At 40.7% G+C, this 21,464-nt stretch overlaps 2 protein-coding genes across 5 annotated transcripts; both read right to left on the bottom strand.

The window, feature by feature from the left end:
* Nucleotides 1-1,299: 1,299 nt before the first annotated feature.
* LOC109633695 (leukocyte surface antigen CD53-like) lies at nt 1,300-6,926 on the bottom strand. Its single transcript, XM_020093723.2, has 8 exons — nt 6,637-6,926; nt 5,913-6,013; nt 5,433-5,621; nt 5,035-5,109; nt 4,413-4,523; nt 4,189-4,296; nt 3,465-3,548; nt 1,300-2,781 (listed from the first exon to the last, which is right to left on the bottom strand). Exons 2-8 carry the CDS (start codon nt 5,973-5,975, stop codon nt 2,713-2,715), a joined length of 699 nt encoding a protein of 232 aa, XP_019949282.2. The 5' UTR covers nt 5,976-6,013; nt 6,637-6,926; the 3' UTR covers nt 1,300-2,712.
* Nucleotides 6,927-7,564: 638 nt separating this feature from the next.
* Nucleotides 7,565-18,079, bottom strand: lman2lb (lectin, mannose-binding 2-like b). Of its 4 annotated transcripts, XM_069524315.1 has the most exons (9): nt 17,788-18,064; nt 17,032-17,150; nt 16,065-16,182; nt 15,039-15,121; nt 14,692-14,712; nt 14,320-14,481; nt 13,608-13,722; nt 12,162-12,290; nt 7,565-11,666 (listed from the first exon to the last, which is right to left on the bottom strand). In XM_069524315.1, the coding sequence occupies exons 1-9, from the start codon at nt 17,990-17,992 to the stop codon at nt 11,524-11,526; spliced, it is 1,095 nt and encodes a 364-aa protein (XP_069380416.1). In that variant the 5' UTR covers nt 17,993-18,064; the 3' UTR covers nt 7,565-11,523. The 4 variants fall into 4 exon arrangements, with proteins under 4 accessions (XP_069380416.1, XP_019949518.2, XP_069380417.1 ...); XM_020093959.2 differs by lacking the exon at nt 14,692-14,712 and having other exon boundaries at nt 17,788-18,056; XM_069524316.1 differs by lacking the exons at nt 7,565-11,666; nt 12,162-12,290 and adding an exon at nt 12,644-12,902 and having other exon boundaries at nt 17,788-18,079.
* Between the last annotated feature and the right edge of the window lie 3,385 nt (nt 18,080-21,464).

Here is a 21,464-nt window from a genome sequence, read left to right as displayed (position 1 = left end):
AATTAATGACCACACCTTAAAGGCCAATAAAAGGACAGTCATTGAGAGAGCGGAGATGTTGGGGGAGATAGGGGTGCTGAGGTGAAGGCCCAGCAGCATATGATAAAACTTTTAATGGCTCCATTTAAAGGTGTCTCACAATTCTACCTCAGTCCTTACTGGTGTTATTTATCTTCAGTACATTTCTCCCTGTCCCAGCTGTGCTACAAGATCAAGAGATATGTGTCAAGACATGTCAGATATTAAATGTCACTGTGCAACAACACACTTTGAGTCTGGCCTATGATGGATGAAGGGTGTGGGGGTGTTTGTGAAAACGTCTCAGGAGAAATCAGCAGGGACATCAATCAGGCCTGATATCACAGCACACGAGGACTTTGTTGATGGAGATTTCGTTGCTGTGACATAGATATAAATCCAGCCACATGGCCTATCAGGAGATGCTTTCAAATAATCATCTTCATCATCAAGTCGTCCACTCTGCCTCAGGCTTTAACTGCTACCTCCAACATGAGCTCAAAGAGTGGGAACTCACTGCAAGTCTAGCATCTAATAGACTGGAGTAGAGTGGTATGGAGGATGAAAAATGATTAATAAATAAATGTATAGACACGAGACTTAGGTTAGGACCACTGTTCTCATTAGCACACGGAAATAAATAAATGTGGAAATAAATTTAGACATTTCCGTATTTTTTTCCACATTTATTTAGGCATTTGTTTGTTTATTTCTGTATTTATTTATTAATACTTAAAGGCACAGTGTGTAGAATTTTGTGATATCTAAATTTCATGTTGCAGCTGAACACCCCTCACCTCACCCTCTCCTTCCAAACATGAAAATGAACCTGTGGTAGCCTTTAATTGTCATAAAGACTCAAAAGGTGTTTAGTTTGTCCAGTCTGGACTAATGTAAAAAACATGGCGGCCTCCATAGAGAGGGTCCCCTCGATTTAAATATAAAGTATTTAAATATAAAGGACCTTTTCTGGGGTAAAGAAAATTACAATTCATACAATTTAGATGAAATGAACTAGTGAAAACATCATGAGGATTATTCTACATTAAATTTCTGCCAATAGATCCCTTTCACCTAAATCTTACACACTGGAGCTTTAAGTAATTTTTTCGTCCTCCATAGACTGGGTCATATGAAAAGACATATTTATTGGCTATGCCTGTTTATTGTCTATGGAGAAATGTATTACAGAATTAGGCAGTTTCCTGCTCCAAAACTTAATTATCCACTCAAACATATACAAAACCACTCAAAATATTTCATCAGTCTTTAGTTCAGTACTTTAACAGCCAAAGTTATTTAATTTTCCCACACTGAAAAGCAATGCACACCAGCAGAGGAAGCATACATACAGAATTCCTATAAAGACACCATTAGCCAGCCACTCAGCAAGGGTTGAATTAAAGGCCGCTTCTCCAGCCACCACAGCAAACCTCGTTCACATGAGTATCATTTGGTGGAAAACAACCACTTGTCATGAGAAAACCACCCATGAATGATAATAATGTTCATATTTTACAACACTGACTTAGCAGAGTTTCATTTTTACATGTAACACTCCCCACAGCTGACATTAGCTATGAAGTAGAGCTGAAGTAGATCAGCTCTACTGAATATGAGTTCTAAAATCTTTATTGTGCAGAGTAAACGCATACTCACATTTAGCTTTTGATTGGTAAAGCAAATGATACTATTGTGTGCAGCTTAATCTAGAAATGACCAGTGTTCTATGACTAGTTATATAACTGTTCTGCAGTATGGGAAATGCCAATCCTCACTAGTCACCTTATATGCACAAAACACAGGACAATAAGAAAGTCCCTCACATATACACAGTAATGAGCAGTTATGAGATATGGGGCTTGCACACGCACACGTCAGTATATTGGCAGCAATATTGTTAATTAAAACCAGTAGCGTGTTCTAATAAATGAATCCCTCCCCTGCAGTTGTAATCCTCTCCAGCATTTGGTGCCCAACATGGGGCTGGTAGAGGGACGCCTGCAGACTGCATCTTGGGCTGGGTCAACACTGCGAGGGGCCATAAAAAGGAATAAAAAATTCTGACCATTATTAAATTATTACATTTACAGTCTCACCCAGGAGCGTCTAACACTCGACGGAAAGAAACCTTAATATTTTGTATAATATTAAATAAATATTCGATAATGAATCAATTGATAATTTAGAGAGGCTTGCAGGGGGGTCCACCCACACAATTTAGTGCTCAACTGGGGCAGAAACAGGAGGGACTCTTATGTTTGCTTGAGCAAATTTGACACTGGAATCCAAAAACTAAACAAAAATCAAAAGGTTAGAACAAAGGAGAAAAATGAAACCCTTTTAAATAATGATGGGTGAAATAATGATCATAGGTTTTTTGGGGGGGACTTTCTCTACCCCTGGTTTGTTCAACACAAGTCCAATGCACCAGGGAGAGCAGATGGCGATGTTTTCAATATCACATTTGATGGTCTGTCACCTCATAAGCCGTAATTAAAAGTGATAATTAGCAGCCATCCTCATGATTTATTCCTGGTCGAAGAGCTAGCACGTTTTTTCTGTTGGCTCGCTTTCTGATCGAAGCCACTGCCTGGGCTTTCATAACAAATTCATTAACAAGTTTATACAGGTCATGGTCACATGCAGAAAGTCACTGTACTTTGCAGATATGATTTTATGCATCCATTTTCTTTACTGGTAACCCAGTCCACGTCGACTGAAGTTGCAAAAGACAGGGATGGTGATACACAGACAGATAAACTGTGAATAAAGAACAAATATAGTTTAGTGTCAAACAGCAAAAACACTAAATATATGAAAGATAATAATACAAACTGACAAAGAATATAAAATACATTGTTCTGGGGTAAAGTACAAGTACTCCAACAGTTATTCTAATTTACACAACAGCTTTAGTCACTGGGCAAAGAAAGAACTTTTCAGTTTACTGTTGCAACTTATATAAACGCACAGTCTTGTGGGTTTTTCAGGATTTAGATTAACTATGTGCCTAGAAACATTGCTCCCAATCAATTCTAATGTCTTAACTGTTTGCTAACACATTTCCACAATGTTTATAAAGATGGATGAACACTTCCTCCCATTGTGAAGAGGCCAAAGGCTTTATCCATAACACTACGTTTTACTTTGAAAACCACTTTGTCAAACTAAAACACCCTTTCCACACAAGCATTTTGGCCCCGTATTAGTATTAATCCTCTATTACTCTATAGACCACTCATGTACACTGGGCATGCACATGCAGGAAGGCGTGGCAATCGTCACATGTAATCAGTTGTATCATTGTAAAATGCAGAGTAGAACTCAACTGTAGAACAGCAACTACTGGGACATCATGTCCTGGGATTTATGAAATATAAAGCATACAAAGTATTTCTCAAAGTCTAAACCAGGTCTTCTAATGAGGAGAAGGAGTTCTGTACCTGTATGATAAACATGGTCACAACACCAGCGGCTGTGCTCAGATAGTTTCTTGCAAACCAGTCCTTCAATCTGAGGAGACAACCCTGAAAAACAAAATTTGCACAGTTGTTCTTTATTTATAAAGCTTTAACAGACTGGCAGGAAACTTCCAGGTAACACTGTGGAGCTCTAAGGACTGTTTGATAGTTGTTTGTGTCTATATGTTGGCCCTGTGATACACTGGGGACATGTCCAGGTCATTCCCTGCCTCTGGAGGGCAACTTAGGGACTGGAGTCAGATATATCCAGCTTTTTGTGGTGGACGTGACCACATGAGGTAATGTCAAATAATAGAATACGCAATATTCAATATACAATAGAGGGATATACTGTATATTTTATGTGACTGGTGTGGGCCTCTTGTATCTATGGCCTGCGGCACCATAAGAACCTCATGGGGTATGGCTGGAGAACAGGAAGCGTCCCGCAGTGATCATTGTCAAACAGATCAGCACCAGCAGCAAATCATTTGTTGAAGGCTGAACAGAAGTTACTCTGACTCAGTTCGAAGCAGCCATCAAAACAGAAGGAAGAGGTTGTTGTTTTCTCTCTTGTCTAATAGCAGTTGCAAATGTATTTCTCAAATAATTAAGTACAGCCCAGCTCAAAGCTCAGACTCAAAGACTGAACTCAGACGAAAGGACGTGTTGGTCGGTGCAGAGCGTCAGACGGACTGTGAGTTACCTCTTGCCAGTTGGTTTGGATGGGGCCGGTGCAGGGGTCCTCGACACAACAGGATACTGGGATGTTCCCCTTCCAGTCAGCCACACCATGAACTCCACAGCACTTAAACTGTTCAAACAACACACTTCAATGGAATGAGATATTCTATATTGACAGGGCAAAGTGAACGACTACAACTCCCAGTGACTAAAAGAATGTGACAGAGATGTTAGGGAATCATTTACCAGGTTCTGCACTGCATCAAAATCTTCTTTAATGGTCTTGTTTCCCTCTGCACTGGACTGTCTGTAGATCTCCAGGCTTTGCATCAGGTCTTTCTCAAAGTATGAGTCAATCTGCACAACAGAGACAGCATACATTGTATAACCTGTGATGTGCTGCTGCCTGATGGACTTCCGAGACAATGGCCTCTGGTTGGACAGCAGCATGTGCTGGCAGATAGACCAGTGTGTGCACAGCCAGAGTAACAGGAGCATAAAAAGCTGGGCTAACTAATGAGCAGTGTAGACTTGTACGCCTCCGTCATGAAGCTCATCACAGTGTGACAGATGATTATCCACTGAGGTCTAGCACTGACTGATTAGGATGTATACAGCATGTGCAGGGAATGCATCGCCACTCTGACGCTCTTCACTGACTGAAAGAGTCATTGCTGAAAAATTAACACTCATGAATGTCAGTAAAACCTTTCATGGAAATTCCTCCAAAGGTTTGTGACATATTTCCAGCAAGACCAAAGTGTCAGTGAATTCCATCCCCAGAGCCGTGTCGCTGGCTGGTTACCAACTCTAATGTGATAAACGTATAGAAATGTATTTTTCTATAGTTACATGGAAACCCTCCTACCTCTCTGCTATAGACGAAGAACACACAGGCCATGGCCAGCTCCACCAGCATCAGAATAAACAGCAGGATGAAAAACTGAAATCAAATCAGGTTCAAACATGAGTTTTAATAATGTTTGCAAGTATTTAAACTTGAGTTTGGCAACACAGCATAACATCTCTATTTTCATGTTTAATCCTAATTTCTGTTGTAGGACTAGTTCAGTGAGATATTCATTGGAAGGTGCCATTTTTACTGTACATGTGACGATAAGGAATCTTGTATGGCATTAACTCTTATTTACAATAATCAGGAGGTACATTATGATGCTGTAAAATAAAATGCATACTTGATGAGCTCATGACTTACTGTTACAATGAATCAACCATCGCAAAGTTAAAGTCCTGTTTCATACTCACACTGATGAGCATGCAGCGGTTCTCCTTCATGCCCCCCAGCACGCCTAGATAACACACACATGTAACGATGGTGCCAGTGACCACCAGGGTGTTGGCGGGGTAGATGGGCCAGAAGGTGGTGATGAGGGAGGCGAACAGAGAGTGCATCATCTGGAATTCTCCGAAAGCCACCACGAAGGCGCCGCACAGCTGCAGCACAGAGGACAGAGGAGACACCTCACATCATCATTCTGGATTTACATACACACAGTGTGATTCTCCACCAGAGGCCAGGATGACCACAAATCCATACCACTGAGTTTCTTAGTTCTTATCCAGATTCATTTATATTCCCAAACATCTTTTAGTCATTGGTCTTACATTCAGGATATCAAGCCCTCTGCTGCTTTTACTCAAGAGTCCCCAATTTAAAGGACGTAATATACTAAATTGCAGAAGTACCCTTTAAACGTCTGTGCACACGGGTCCTCATCCACCTACCCAGCAGAGAAAGTGGAGATTGATCAACATAGTTTTCCAGCATTTTACACAGGAGCGATTCATCCTCCCTGATAATCCTCCAGTCAGAGGTGATTTGAAATCTGAAAGAGGAGATAAGTGGACGTCATGTTTTATTAAAACACAGTGTGGAGCACATGGCAGTGTGGCTGATATACTTGGTAAAAACAAGGAGGACTGCTGCTCCTCTTGGTGGCAGTGTTTACAGGACACCACTGTTTGATATGACAACACTAAGCCATGAGGCACAATGGACACTTGTGACCTATTCCGACTCCAGTTAATCATTATTATTACCCAGCTCTTATCTCTAAATGGACCATTTTACAAGTTTGTATGTGAATATCCAACAATGTTTCATTTAAGCAGCTTGTCATTGACCGTTTACATTTTCTGAAGTCATCTTAAATATTAAATGTATTAGTATTTATTAGAATCTATTTTTTTCAGTTAATTTAATGTCACAGTAAAGTTTGAGAATATATTTCTTTAATTTTGTAAAATACTCAGATGGCTAATTCAAAACATAATAAAGCTTAAATGCATTATTGATATTGCGTATCACATCTGAAGTCACTCTGAACTGATTTCCTTCCTTGTCTTTGTTTTGTGTGTTGTACTTCACAAATACAGCTGGTGTTACACTCATACTGAAACCGATTTACCCATGATAATGAAACACAGGCAGAATATCCCGAGGACTTACCTTAACCACACCGAATCTTGCAATACTCCAGTGACAGATGCCGTGAGCGGTATTTTGGTGCTGTCCCCACCATGCCCAGTGTTAAGTGATGACAGACAGGTATGAGGAGGAAGAGAAATAAAAGGGAGGAGGAAAGACAACTGAGAGCTCCGTCTATCAACAGTGAAGAGGAGGGGCGTCCACACTTTGCAATAACAGTGAAGAAGAGTTAGTGTCAGGAAATAAACTAACATGTATTCAGCACCAGTTAGTCCAACTCCTTCACTTCCTCTGGTTGAACACAAGCTGTTTAACACATTTGCTAACTGATGTTTTCACTTTCATTTAAATTGTACCAATTGTTATATTTACCCTAGAATGGGCCCTTTATATTTAAATATTTATATTTACATCAGGAGGGGGACCCTCTCTATGGAGGCTGCCATGTTTTTTACATTAGTCCAGACTGAACAAACTAAACACCTTTTGAGTTTTTATGACAACTGAAGCTACCACAGGTTCTCCATGTTTGGAAGGAGAGGGTGAGGTGAGGGATATTCAGCCGCAACATGTAACTTCACCACTAGATGTCACTAAATTCTACACACTGAACCTTTAACCAGAACCTCAGAAATTGCGTTCTGCCTCATTAGGGCTGGACTTTGGTCAAGTCTGGCCTGAGAAGATCAATGTTTATGTTGTATGCACGTGCCCACACACACTTTGTGACGACACCGACTGACATCCTCTATCTCCTTAAGCTAAGCATCCGAACCCCCCAATTCCTGAAACAACTCAAGATGTCAGACAGGGGACTGTCAAAAATGTCCTCAGATTCAAACTGGTCACATCTGAGGCACATTAAGATGACGTGTCTGTGCATCTTAATATCTAAAGCATGTATAAATACATAAACATTTACTGAGAATGAAGACATCACCACATGAGATAGGTCACCATAGAAACTTTTACTGAAAAAAATCAAACACACTTACACTTTGTTTCACACAAATGTTTTTGATTTAACAAATTAGAAGGATTTGCTGAGCATTACTATTTCAATAATTACAGCTGTTTGCCCCAATGTTGGCTCATGAATTAAATCATTGGGACAAACAGCTTGACATTCAGTAGAGAATTTAAAAAAACCTATAGACAGTTAGAGGAAAAGGGAAATAACAGTAAACATCGGACTCTGCAGTCTAGGTTCAGGAGGCAGGTGGTAGTTTTTAACTCTAAGCATGAACATGACATTAGCTACTGATTGATATGGTTTCAAACAGCTACAGGAAGCAAAATGACATATGCAAGAACATACAACAAACAGGATCCCAGAGGTGTTGCTGGGTGTTGAATAAAGCAGAAGGTCATAGAGGAAAAAAAGGCTCTACATTCTCCAAGTACATAGACAGACTGTCAGACCAGCACTTAGCAACCCTTCAGCAGGGTCCCTGAAGAATGAAGTAATCATTTTAATAAATGAATAACAAGAATTCACCTGAAGATGGAGGGCCTTCATTTCTTCCACATGATTACCACATTATTCATTAATCAGCCGGACCTGAGGGATCTTGCTTTTTGTGCTTCTACCTGCCTCTGCGAAGAGAAGCTGTCGGATCAGCTGAAGTCATACAGCACTTCCTCCTTTCCCCCTTTCTACACAACCACGTGAAAGTCTCCCTACATGTTAACACTCTTACAAACATGTCACTGTAACAAAGACGTTGCTTAACTTAAGGGCTTCATTAAGCAGTGCTGCTATTGAGCTGCCTCCGCTGTATCAAGTGCTAATGTCAGTCAGTATCATTAGTTATAGTTGTACTGGTGCTCTGTTTTAACCTGTTGTGTGAACTTTAGATTTTTAAGTGCATTCACAACTCCAGGGGGATTTTCACAACAGAATTGTTAACCCTCAACAGTAGTTTTTCAGTTTTTTTTTTCTCCTCCTCGTGAACATGATCATTTTGTTTGGAAGAATGACACAGAACTGGCGGAGAAGTGTTAATGTATCTTCTAGCTAAAAACACAGGAACTGGAACCGGACTCTGTTTGCCTTAAAGTGACTCGCATGCAAAAATGAATACCTCTAAAGCTGATGCTCAAGTCATTCTGCAGCAGGACACATTTAGTATTTTTAAGACATTTTAATTCTGCACATTTAAAGGAGACGTGTTGTGCTAATGTTCAGGTTCATTATTTTGATTGGAGTTATTTGAAAAGGTCTACATGTTCACTTTCCTCCTACAGCCCCCTCCATCCCCCCAGGTAAGAAAAACTGAAGTCACACGAGACGTCTCCTTTAACACATTACAATGAATTGCCTCAAGTGATGTAAGTGACCGTTGAGCTTGAAGGCTCCAGGTCTGTAAATAAATCGAAGGTTGTGGAGTCAGATAAAAGTGAGCTGAGACCTCTGCAGCCCACGCGTCATCTCTGACTGAGGCTCCAGGTCTGAGGTGACTCCAGGCACCGGCTGCACACAGGCTCTATTCATGTCATGTATAACACAAGAAAGCAAAATGAGTGACGCCTGAATTCCATTGAGCTGCTTCGGTGTCAGGGTCCTGTCGTTGTGCATGCTGCCACAGTGTCACACTGTCACGCTTTTAACAGTTTGTTATCAGTAACTCCTGAACTTTACCTGCTGCAAGTCAAAATGGCTGCAGTGAAAAGGGCCTGTTTGGAAAGTGTCCAGTGGATGTGGCTGTGTCACCTCTGTGTACGTCCACACAAACACTTTGATCAGACGCGTTACCAGTGTTGGTTTGAGCTTTTGTTAAAATCAATATATTGCAGTTTTTTAATGAAACAAATATTTATAATTCTTTTTGCCTGTACTTTAGCATCCTGTCCCTTCTCTAGATCACCAGGGCAAGACTGAAAAACTGTAGTCTGACCTCTTGGGCTTCAGAAAACTACTTTCACTCTGTCTGCTAAGATACAAGAAAGTTACGATGCAGGATTTTTATAAGAGTCTGTGTTTCACAAAAAGTCAAATGTTCAGCAATGCAACTGATTTCCAGATGATACTGTCCCTTAGTTTGAGTTCAGTCGGACTTTCAATGGATTTCTAAATGTGTGGACACATTAATCTCTAAAGACGTGTCCTCTTACACGGCTGCTCCTCTGTCACTTTGCCTGTCTGCAGTTTACCTGATGCTCCGCCCTGATTACAGAAACAAAGCTCCTCATTTACACAGTTAAGACACAGCTCACAGTAACCAGCTCACCTAATTGTCTCTACAGCAGCCGTGACAGCGCTGCAGCCGCCGGACAAGTGTAAGGCACTAGCTTGTATTGCATCATTTGAACAGATAAATCACAGGTTACACATCTAGACACTAAACAGCATTCATATTCACTTTACTCTAACACAACAACATGATCCTGCATATGGCTATCAAATTCACAGTGCATCCCAGATTCAAACGCTAAAGCAACATAATGACTAAATGAATTAGTTCATAGCATATTGAAATATTTCTATTGATGAGAAGTTGATGTAATTCAGTGCTACAGAGAAAAGTTAGGGATTTTACTAAAAGACAGTGTATTTCTAAGCTCAAGTGACAACAGCACCTAAGAAGTGTTAGTAACTTTAGAGAGTGACTGTCAAATCATCTGAGATGAAATTAAAGGGGAACTAAAAACTGCAGAAAGAGCTGGAATATAACGTAAGAGCTCATATTTATTGGTCCTGGCTAGGCACTTAAACAGCACTGGTAACTCTGATGGTTCTTTTACTGTACAACATATTGTGAGGCGTCATTGGTTGTACATTTAAAAAAACAGCTAAGTTTAACCCAATTGTCACACAAGCTGATCAAAGTGCATCGCCTGGCTTTCATTAGGTGCTCTCGAATGCACGGAGGAGCTCAGTGCAGCTTCTTCGCTGCAGTAAGAATCTGTGATCACAGGTTGACTGGTCTTCACAGCAGCTACGGGTCAGATTAAAGCTGCACGCTGGCAGCACCAAGTGGAAGTAATAGGTAACTACACTTCTGTACCAAGAAACCCTGTGAAATGGTGACAGTCAACAACACAGCATCTGATTTTGTAATCGATTCTCATATTTTTGATCACCTGAAATCTACAGTGTCGGTTGCGATGTGATTTTTCAACCCACTGTGTTTCAAGTTGAGTTATAAATATGTATCTTTTTTATTTTTTATAAGAGCAGCATTATCTCATCCGTCTTCCATTACACTAAAGCTGTTTTCAGACATGATTTCAGGAGGAACTCTGGAGTATTGGGTGCGGACATTCTCCAAAGGTTACCTTTCACGTTTATCTGCTCTGAAATGTTCACAACAGCATAAAATTCAGGTGAAGGGGTGATGCAGCAGACAGAGGCAGGACGCAACGCATTCATTCTGCTGCAGGGATCACGTGTTTTTGTTCACGGCACGTCAACATCAGCTCTCATCACCAAAAGCTCTCGACATCTTTGTCGGTGTCTTCTACGAGTATAACACTGTTTTGTCATCTGGAGAATTTGGTGTTTTTTGTTTAGCGTCTGTTGCATGTCAGAAATCCCCCCCCCCCACACTTGATACTAGGGAGCAAGGCAGAGAAAGGCTGCAGAAACTCCAGGGGCTCTCACTCGGACATTTGCGTTCACACATACACCACCTCCACAGAAACTCCAGAGAATCTCCAGAGTTCAGTCCATGTCTGAAAGCAGCTGAAAAGAATTTTCTACAGCTGGCTTACCTGTTCATGATCTTTTCACGTGTTCATCTCGGCTAATTTATGTCTGTTTCCGGGCCTCGAACCCACGAGGTTGTCCACTCATTGTTCATTTGATTGTATGGTTTCAGTAAAGCTATGGCAGTCTTGGCATTGTTGTCACGTATGTTGATAAAGCAACATACATTCTGAAAACCTACACAGATCATTGGCCGATGATCAATAGAAGCGTTTACGTCTCTTTTCCGTCCAGCGTCCGTAAAGCACCAGTCCTATCACTGCCAGCACACCCAGCCCCAGGATGGAGAAGAGGAGGGTGAAGAAGAACTGGACTCCGCTCATCCCTTCCTCCTGGATAACAACTGCAAAGACAGAGGATGATAGATTGATTATCAAACAGGTTCAGCTTGTACAACCACTTCATTATGAGGAGTTTCTTATAGTTTGCAGCTTTGTTTGTTATTACTAGTTTTGTTTTAAGAAACCTCAGATCAGTGCAAGAACATTTTACACCTGAGCACTAAAATGGTCGTGTCAGTAATGAGATCAGACATCATCATCCATCCCTAAACTGTAGCAGCCTATCAGCTTCTGTTTTCCAGGTCTAAAGTGAACATTAAAACACACGGCTCTTTAAAGAGCATCGAAAAGACATGGAAACTGAAATATCTTTATTTCTATGGGCCAACTCCATCTGCTGATGATGATTGTGTGACACATAGTGAAGAACGTAAGACATAAAGACCCCAAAACGCTCTCCTCTCCAGTATGTGGATTATCAACAAATATAAAATATCCAATCATCAAGTCACCCATGAAATGTGAGAGGTGAGGTGATGCGGCCGTGCTGTGTCTACCTTGAAACTGTTCCATGTGGTCAACTCTGGGAATGATGACCTCCTCCTCCTCCTCCTCCTCCTTCTCCTCCTCTGGAGTCCTCTCTACTGTCAGCTGGTAAAGCTTCATGGAGATGATGTCATGGTTATCTACAGCAACACAAGTCAGCACAAGTTCAGTAATTAACACCTCAAGAAAGCCCTCCCACAAAAACACTAGTGCCACTTCACTGCAACAATGAAGTTCAAAAAAACTCTGGGTTGTGTGATAATGATAATCTGAAAGTACTTCTCTGCAGCCTGTGTGTGTGTGTGTGTGTGTGTGTGTGTGTGTGTGTGTGTGTGTGTGTGTGTGTGTGTGTGTGTGTGTCGCTCACAAAAACTGCTAATCACATGTATATAGTTATCATTATTAATGTCAGATCATGAATCCGAATTGTTCCGGTCACTTTGACCCTGATGTCCTGACTGTGCGTGTCTGGTGTTGTGTGTAGCGAATGAACTACATGCACATGTTTAAATACATGCCTCATAAACTCTAAAGTGAATCAACAAACACAAAGTAAATGTCAGTACTGTTCAGGTCCTAATAACTTCTGATTAGTGTCGGTGTTTATTGTTAAAGTGTAAAGGGAGCGCAGGTCAGCGGGAGAGTGGGGGGGGGGGGGCTCTGACACGGTAAAGACGGCCGGACCTTTAATGCGCATCTCTGTCTTGATCCTGAAGCAGCGGTCGTTATAACTATGCAGCGGTGGGACATCGCTAAAGAAAAATCAACATAGCGGAAAACATGAATCGATTATGTTCTGTCTCTGGATCATCTGAGTCTTCCACGTCCGCATCGCGATGTATCTACGAATCGAGAAATATCCCCACCTCCAGTGCACAACTTACAGAAATACAAGATGAGAATAATAGTATGTTCAATGATCCCAACAACTGAGAGTAGTCCTGTAAAAGAGTCTATATTGTTTCATTTTACAACCATGTCAATAACTGTAGGATTTTAAATTTACATTTGTTTAGTCTGGGTGACTAAACTTTGTTATAATGTGCAATGGAGGAATAGCATCTGAAGTCACAAGAAGCCAAAGGCAACATGCAACAGTTTCAGTTTACATTCCTGACTACAGTTATTAGAAAGTCACAACATCGTACAGTGACCTGAAGTTAACTTGCCGTACATTTCAAATGTTTTTCTTTTTCACAGAGATCTTCTTTCTGCATGTTCTGCAGATATGGTGAACATTTTTGTACAAGTTTTCCTCTGAGCTTTTATAAAACCATGATATGACCACGTGGTCCTATTAGAAGACTGAAAACCCTCAGGTACACCATGTTTTCACTGAGACAGAACAAAACCAAGTTGCAGTTTTAATAATAAATCAAATAAGAAATGGTAATACTAACTGATGGGAAATGTATTGTGGCAGTTGTTACATCCCTGCTCGCAATGAATCTTCATACCTGATAAGTCTCCAGTGGCAGAGGAGGCTCCAAAGAAGTATCCTGTAGGTAGCCGCAGTCCTGTGATGTCAGCACAGTGTTTCCATTCCTGCTTCCCATCTGCATCCACCATGAGCTGGAGGGCAAAGGAGGAGTCAACAAGCAACACTGATAAACACTGGAGCTAGCAATTGTCTTTAGTGACTTTCATGGATTTTTCCACAACAGCATGATTCATTATTAGTCACTTTTTTTTTTTTTTTTTTACATCATAACAGGACTATGTAACATTTAATGACAAATACAGTGTTGCTCAGACTGTATAAAACCACACAGAACATTTGTATAGAGGCCTGAAGATGCAACTCACAGACACTTCTCATCCAATCTGAGAGTTTGAGATATGAAAGGAGGCCTGAAGCTGCTTTCAGACACTGAACTGCCGACCTGTGGACCAGTTTCTCCAGCAGGATTGAACTCCTGCTGAGGAGTCCTGCAGAGTCTTAACCAAGAAGACTCAAAGCTGTAACTGTTTCCACAGGAGCTAAACCAGAACTGATTGCAGAGATTTACATTTTTTTCTAAATGAGACATTTGTTTAAAAACTTTAAAACATTTTCACTTTGTCAATGTGAGTTACTAAGTGTAGACTGTTGGATATCCATTTAATATTGTATCTACAACACAACTGTAGCTGAAGCCATAGTAATCTGTTCACTTTACAGTTTCGTACCGTGAGTCTGTTTTTGGTGTATCGGATGAGGAGGAATGTGTCAAAGATCGCATTGCGCACCAGGGCTGTGCACCCTCCAAGTTCAGTGCGGCGTCCATCTTGATCGTGTTGATATGACAGAGTCCCATTCCCCAGCATCACTGATATATATGGGAAAGTCCTCTGAGAGAAGAAAGGGGAGACAAAGACGTCTGTATGTGCAGATTCAAAAACGCACACAACCAAGCCATTGTTTCAGTTATGATAACACAACAACACAAACATCACAGATGAATCCAAGCAGATGGGTGGAATGTAAGAGTAAAGATGGTGAAGATGGATGCGGGACATTCAACAGCTCAGCTCAGAATAAGCTGCAGTTTCTGATGCTACCTGAATTCCAGGTTGTGTCTTCTTCACATTCAAAAAGGGAAGCAGGGAAAGAAATATGATCTGAGATCAGTATAAATATTGTAAATGAAGAGGCTGATCAAGAGTGGCAGGCTGTTTAAAACTGTGTCAAACAGTCAGATTAGGCTGGAAGACTTTTTACCACCAAGACACCAAAACAGCACAAACAAAAGAAGGCCATCACCAGAAACTGTGTAAATTGGAATGACAAACACTATGCACATGTAAATACAAATGAACAGTTTATAGGAGATTAAGTGTTAAATCAGAGAGAAAAACAACGTCACAATATCACCGTCATTAACCAGAAGCTTCCAACTGTCACTTACATCATGGGTCTTGTCTGCGTTGGGGTAAGTGTCCATAAATATACCAAGTCCAGTGAAGTGGTTCATGTTACCAAATACAGGGCCTGCAAAGAAACAGGGAGGTCTATCAGAGGTCTGAAATACAAAGCAGGTTCAACATACCCATGACATCTCTTTATAATCCAGCTTCACTGAGCCCAACAGTCGTCTCTATCAGCTCCATAAATCCACCCTGGGTTTACAGTCACATTAAAGTGAGGCCATTTGCAGCATATGACCAATCACAAACACACAGTCTACAGGCAGCAGAGCAGCACAAACTATAATAGCAAATAAATAAGAAAAAACTGTGAATGTGTAGGTTTATAAATTAATATCACTGCAAGATTATTACAGCACCAGTAAATATGACTATAATTACATTTGTGTATCCCGTTAAATAAATGCCTTTATTGATTATTTATTTATTTATGATGATTTTAGCTTTGGTCTTTCAGCTACAGCCCTGGCAGCGTCAATGAGCTCATGTAAGTTACTATGACGATTCACCTTAAAAAAAAAGTAAATCACCATCGTAACCTCAAAAGATCAGTGTCAAACTTAGAGTTATGTTGCTGACCACATATTCTGCTTCTAAGTACAGGCCTCAGAGCTCTTGTAACTAAAGGTTGCTAAGAAGAATAGCCACACTATACAAGAATAGACTTCAATTGCCAGACAAACAGTGAGTTTGTGAAAAGCTGACGGTAATTGGGGTTATATTTTGTTGTGGTGGGGGGTTTCAAAGCTGACAGGATAAAGCTTTACTGTGTGAGATTCATATAACGTGTAGTTCCAGAGGCTGTCTTATGAACCATGTAATGTGTAGACAGAAAACTGAAATATTGTGGTTTCAGGAGCAGTTAATGTTAAAGCTGGGTGTGCAGACATGGAGCCACGGCTTGGTTTCCTACGTCACTCTGCACAGGAGATGCAGAGATGAAATGAGGAATAAAGTATATCTGACTGACTGTGACTGTATGAGACACCTGCACTGTCTCTTCATACCATTCTGCATGCGATCTCTGGTTAACCAGATGGCCATTCCGTCCCCATTCAAATTCTTCCTTCCCAGGCCGTGGATTTTAAACTGCACCTTTAGCTCCCAGTCCCGCAAGACCAAAGGCTAGAAAGCAAAAGACATAAAGACAAACTGGTTATTCTTGCAGTATTCTATGTGTGGTATGCATCCCCCAACATTCTATTCTATTAAAACAGGTTGAATTAGTCGAATGTTATGTCAGTAAATGTAGACTGTAACAGTCTGCACTATTTGTGTAAAATGCTTACATAATGAGCAATTTTCATTTTAAAGTCATGATGCTGACAATTTTACAGTACCACTAAGGTAGAGGGAGGTTGGATGTGAGAGGTTAACTAACACCAGGCAGACTGAGCGTATGTATAGCTTAAGTAGACTCAGGAGTTGTACATTTGTACATGGGCAACTGGAATTGCTTGTGTTTCTTGAAGACGTTTCAACTCATCCAAGAGGCTTCTTCAGTTTTATCAGTGGAGCCCTTAAACTGAACTCCGGATAATCTCGGCAAAAATTCTCTGGAGGGGCTGGATGTGAGAACGCAAATTTCCAAGTGAGAGGCTTCAGGTATTCATTTATTTATATATATTTATATTTATAGAGTTTCTCCTTGCCATTACAGACTGGAAATGTCTGTGTTGTGAATGCGTCTGAGTGGAAAATCTTCCACTGCAATGTGAAAGGAAAACTCCAGAGAAAGCCTGGATCAAGTTGTGAGGACACTCTCCACAGTTCATGTATGAATATAGCTATTGAAAATGATCCACAGAGGTTTGACACCTGAACCCTCCCATTAGTCATTTAGTTCCCGAAGAAGCATCTTAGACGAAAGGTGAAAGGATGTCAAGAAACGCAAGCGAGTCTGGTTGCCTACGTACACGACTACTGAAGATATGATGATGGAATCATTTTCACAGATGCATTTAGCAGACTTACAATTCGACTCCACACGGCTCCCTGCCTGCTCTGCAGGTCTGGGGTCAGCCTCACATGGTCAGGCGTCACCATGGCAGTGCCCATCAGATCCCACTGAGCGGAACTGGAGAAGCCCAACCCTGCAAACCAGTAATACACCTGTTAACGGTTGTATTGTTCACAGTAACTTAGAAAAAAAACCCTCCACACCCACTCGTCTCTGACTGATGACAAAGCAACAGAACAGGTTTCTTCTTCTTACTGTCCAAACTGCCTTCAAGTCTCTGTATTGCACTGTATTTTAACATATCAACCATTACCATGAACACTAAGCACAACTTCAACTGCAGAGATAGAGTTGTGAAGGTAAAGTCAGTAAATGATTGATCCCCACAAGAATCACTCGTCTCATGTGTCTGCTGACTAGCATGGAACTGCTTGAGGGTGGTACAGGATCTCAGTTTGAACAGTAACTAGTATTGTCTGGTGTACAGGCTGTGATCCGTCAAACCGATTTACAACACGTTCAGTAAAATGGAGAGAAAAGTCGGACACAGTTCATTTAACCAGTCAAGGTAACGACATCAGTCAAATCAGAGTTCACGATCACTATCTCTCACTGTGGGATCAAACCTGCAATCACTTCCTGTGTTATAGTTCCAGTACCTTCGGCAGTCACATGAGTACCCAGCTAAAGTGGACAGGGATTAGCAGCTAGCCTGGGCTAATGTGTAGCAGCGTTACAGCAGCTAACGTGTAGCTGACAGTTGGACCTACCACGGTAAGGCTTGGTCAGAGAATACTCCCGCTTCAGAAACTCCTCCAGGAACTCCTGCTCGTCGGCCAGCGACGGGCCCGTCAACACACACACGGCGACAAGCAGCCATGTTAGTTCCCGGACGTTTTTCAAACGAAACATTGGAAGTAAAGAGCAGCAGCTTGTCAGTTGACCCAGATTTGACTTCGTTACAGCCGCAACCATCTTTACACACTTCTTCTTCTTCTTCGTCTCTTTCCTCAGTCTTCTTCTTTTTGTTGTTTACCAGCGTGGTGGCACCTACAGTGTAAGGCGCATTACCGCCACCTGCCGTGCTGGAGTTTGGGTCAGAGAGCTCGGTCTGCGGAAATACATTTGTTTCCTCACTCTTCTTCTGGTGTTAATTGGCAGTTGGCCAAATCCGCTTATGTGCGCCTTACCGCCACCTTCTGGACTGGAGCGTGGAGCGGTCATAAAGTAACAGTCACAAACTAAACAGAAAATACAATTATTTTCTTAAGTGCTGTTTCTCTTAAATAGTTAATTAGAAGATTAAGTATATTCCGTGATCTCTTTCCTAATGACTTATCTTATGAAACATTTTGCTCTTCTTCTTGTCATCCTGATATTAATTCCCTCTTTTGTTCTTTATCTTTGTTACACACATTTACAGAGGGCTAATGACATGTTTTTGACTACTGTGCAAATGTCTTCCTGTATCATTTGCATCCCAGTATTCTTGCCATGTTTGGTGACTGTATACTTTAATGATAGTTTTGGTGCCAGTGTGTCCATTGACGATCGTTTTAATGACTGTTTTTCTAATATCTCTGCCTTTTCATTGCCTTCCACTCCCATGTGAGCAGCAAACCCATAGGAAGGAGATATTCAACCCTCTCTGATGTAATCTGAGGAGCATGAAAAATGTTGTAAACAATAATTGTCTGCCACTTTCCTCCGCCCACTGCGATGCAAACAGAATACCCAGTAATCCAGCTGTATAAACTGACAGGTGGTCTGAGACTGTGGAGTGAAGAATGCAGCTCTGTTGAAGCGTCTGTAAATATAAATAACTAATGCCGATACTGATCGGTCTTTGTACTATTGCTCTTTGATAGCAGGTTGTCTTTATCTTTTAGTTTTTGCTGCAGACTGGTGTCTATGGATGGTATCACAAATGTCCACGGTGACTGTTTCTCTTGGCTTGCTTTTCTCCCTCTTGGTGGTTAACAGCTGCAGCCAAACAACAAAATGGCACATTACTGCCACCACCTGATCTGGAGAGTGGCTCAATGGTCCAACATTAAAAACTGGTGGCATATAAATAAAAACCAACATAGTTTAATAGTGTTGTGCTTTTATTATAATATTGATAAAAACAAATCAAACTAGCACATTCCCCCAACTGGTTACTTGGAGAGTAAAGACACTCTTTTGCTGATTGTTTTTTTCCCCCAGGATATCTCATAAAATCTGTGAATTATTTCCACAGTGGTCCCGTCATGTTTTCTGGTTTTGAACAAGTAAGGTGCTGCTGCATCCTGTACCCTATGTCTAAATCTGAATCTTCTCCACTGTTTCTTTTCTTCTCATTTCTCCCACTTTACATTCTACAAAACCATCACCCTGTTCTTTCTTCTCTCCTAACTGAGCTTGTCTCTTATCCAACGATTCCAGGTTTTTTAAGGACACGTCTATTCCTAAGCTGATAATTCTGTTTAAATATTGAAATATTTCTTAGAGATAACCTGCAGACATCTCAACGAGATAAGTTCAACACTCTCCAGGGTCTAAGCAGGATTTAACTTGTATGTTTAATTTCCTTTGTCCCCTCTAAAGCTCAGCACCCACTATTTCTAAGTATGCTATAATATGATCAGCAGTTCTCGTTTTGCATTTATTTAAACTACGACATATAAGTGGAGAATTAGCTGCACATCTTATCTCAGTATTGAGTTTTAAGTGCCCTCAGTGAACATACACAAGTACACAAGCTCCATGACTCTCATATAGAGCAGGATTCAAATATTCTTGCAAATTGATCGTCTTTCTGATGTGATAAATACAAATTGATTAATGGTTGCGGCAGCAGCCATTGTGTGACAGCTAACTTTAATCAGTTTTAAATTATGTTCTAATTATTGATTCCTAATTCCTTAGTGATATCTGAACTGACAACACTAAAAAACATTCCTTTCTTTTACTTTATTACTTCCCAAACACATACTGTATTTATGGCCTGTTTCATAGGATGTGAATCATTCTGGCTCTGCAGCTTTGCCCAATAATTGGCCATTAGTGTAATTGTTTCCTTTTTAGGTGAAGGGACATTTCTCCAATTTCTACTCAATTTCTACTCTAAGTGCTGACGGTAGCTTTGACTTCACAGCCTCACAACCTGTCAATGCTTGAGCCTCACTGTCTGTCTAGGACCAGTTAAATGAGTTTATTGCAAGATCAGTGTACCAACAATGAATTATCATAAATATAAAGTTATAGTAAAAACGTATAAACTTAGAGTGTTATATGTATTATTGTAAATTACATTATTAGCTAATTATTCCTTGTTTCCAATAAATACATTCAAGTGATTTTAATGTTGTTGCTGTTGGACGTGGAGCTAAATGTAACTACTGGTTTTACAACTGGCAGTTTATTCTAAGGCAGGATATCATATATGATGTCGAAAAAATAACTTTGTTCATTTTTTAATACTATACTTGCTGTTTTTTTCATTCTTTCTTAAAACAGGCTGTAGCCTCAAGTTTAAGTGAATTCTGTACCATATTTTAAATACCTTGGTATCGTTGGCTGAAAATATGTCAAATATGTGTTGTTTTGACGTGCTAGCTGATATGAAGAGTGTTTGGACTTTTGTTAAAACATATTTTACTTACAGAGTTCAGATGAGACATTTCCAACTGGATTAATGACCAGAACCAATCAGGGTGACCCACCTCTGTTAGAATACACGTCTCCCCTCCAGGCTCGGTTCCAAAAGTGTCAAGCTTTGTAACCATGAGCTGAAACTGCAGTGAGTGCATCGGCAGAGCAGGTGATAGTTCTCTGTGGCTTTGACACTCTGAGTTAAACATCACATGGTCGTATCATATCTCCCATGTTAATATAAAGGATATGAAATAGTGAAGCATTTTAAATTCAGTGCAAATCTGACAGTGTTGTTAACCATGGATGCCAGATATATTATTAAGTTGATAATGAGATGTTAAGAAAAAACCTGAATCCTGCCCTGTATAAACTGTCCACGTGGTTTTCACACGGTGTTGTTGGGTGCTGTTAAAGGACAGGCAGTGATCAGACTTTAACATATCATTGAGATTTTTTTTGTAAATCAAACGGCACACTCTCTAAAATATGAAGGAGTATACAATGCACGAGTAGTAAAATAATCCAGAAATTAAAGTGGGCCATGTCCTCCAAAAATCAGAAAGTGTTACACACACCACCACCGGCTGTGCTGTTGTCTGAACGTATGTGGAGCATTTGGGGGCGGTGATCCCCATTCAGTGTCTCTCTATGTTCTGCCTTTGTCTGCGTGGGTTTTCTGTGGGTACTCCAGCTTCCTCCCACAGTCCAAAAGCACAGAGATTGGTTTAGATTAAGTGGAGACTATAAATTCACCATATGTGTGAATGCGAATGCTTGTTTGTCTCAGTGATCTGCTGGCGGTCTGTCC

Source organism: Paralichthys olivaceus, chromosome 4, assembly GCF_024713975.1.
Source record: "Paralichthys olivaceus isolate ysfri-2021 chromosome 4, ASM2471397v2, whole genome shotgun sequence".
NCBI classification, from domain to species: domain Eukaryota; kingdom Metazoa; phylum Chordata; class Actinopteri; order Pleuronectiformes; family Paralichthyidae; genus Paralichthys; species Paralichthys olivaceus.
This window is presented reverse-complemented; position numbering and strand designations above follow the sequence as displayed.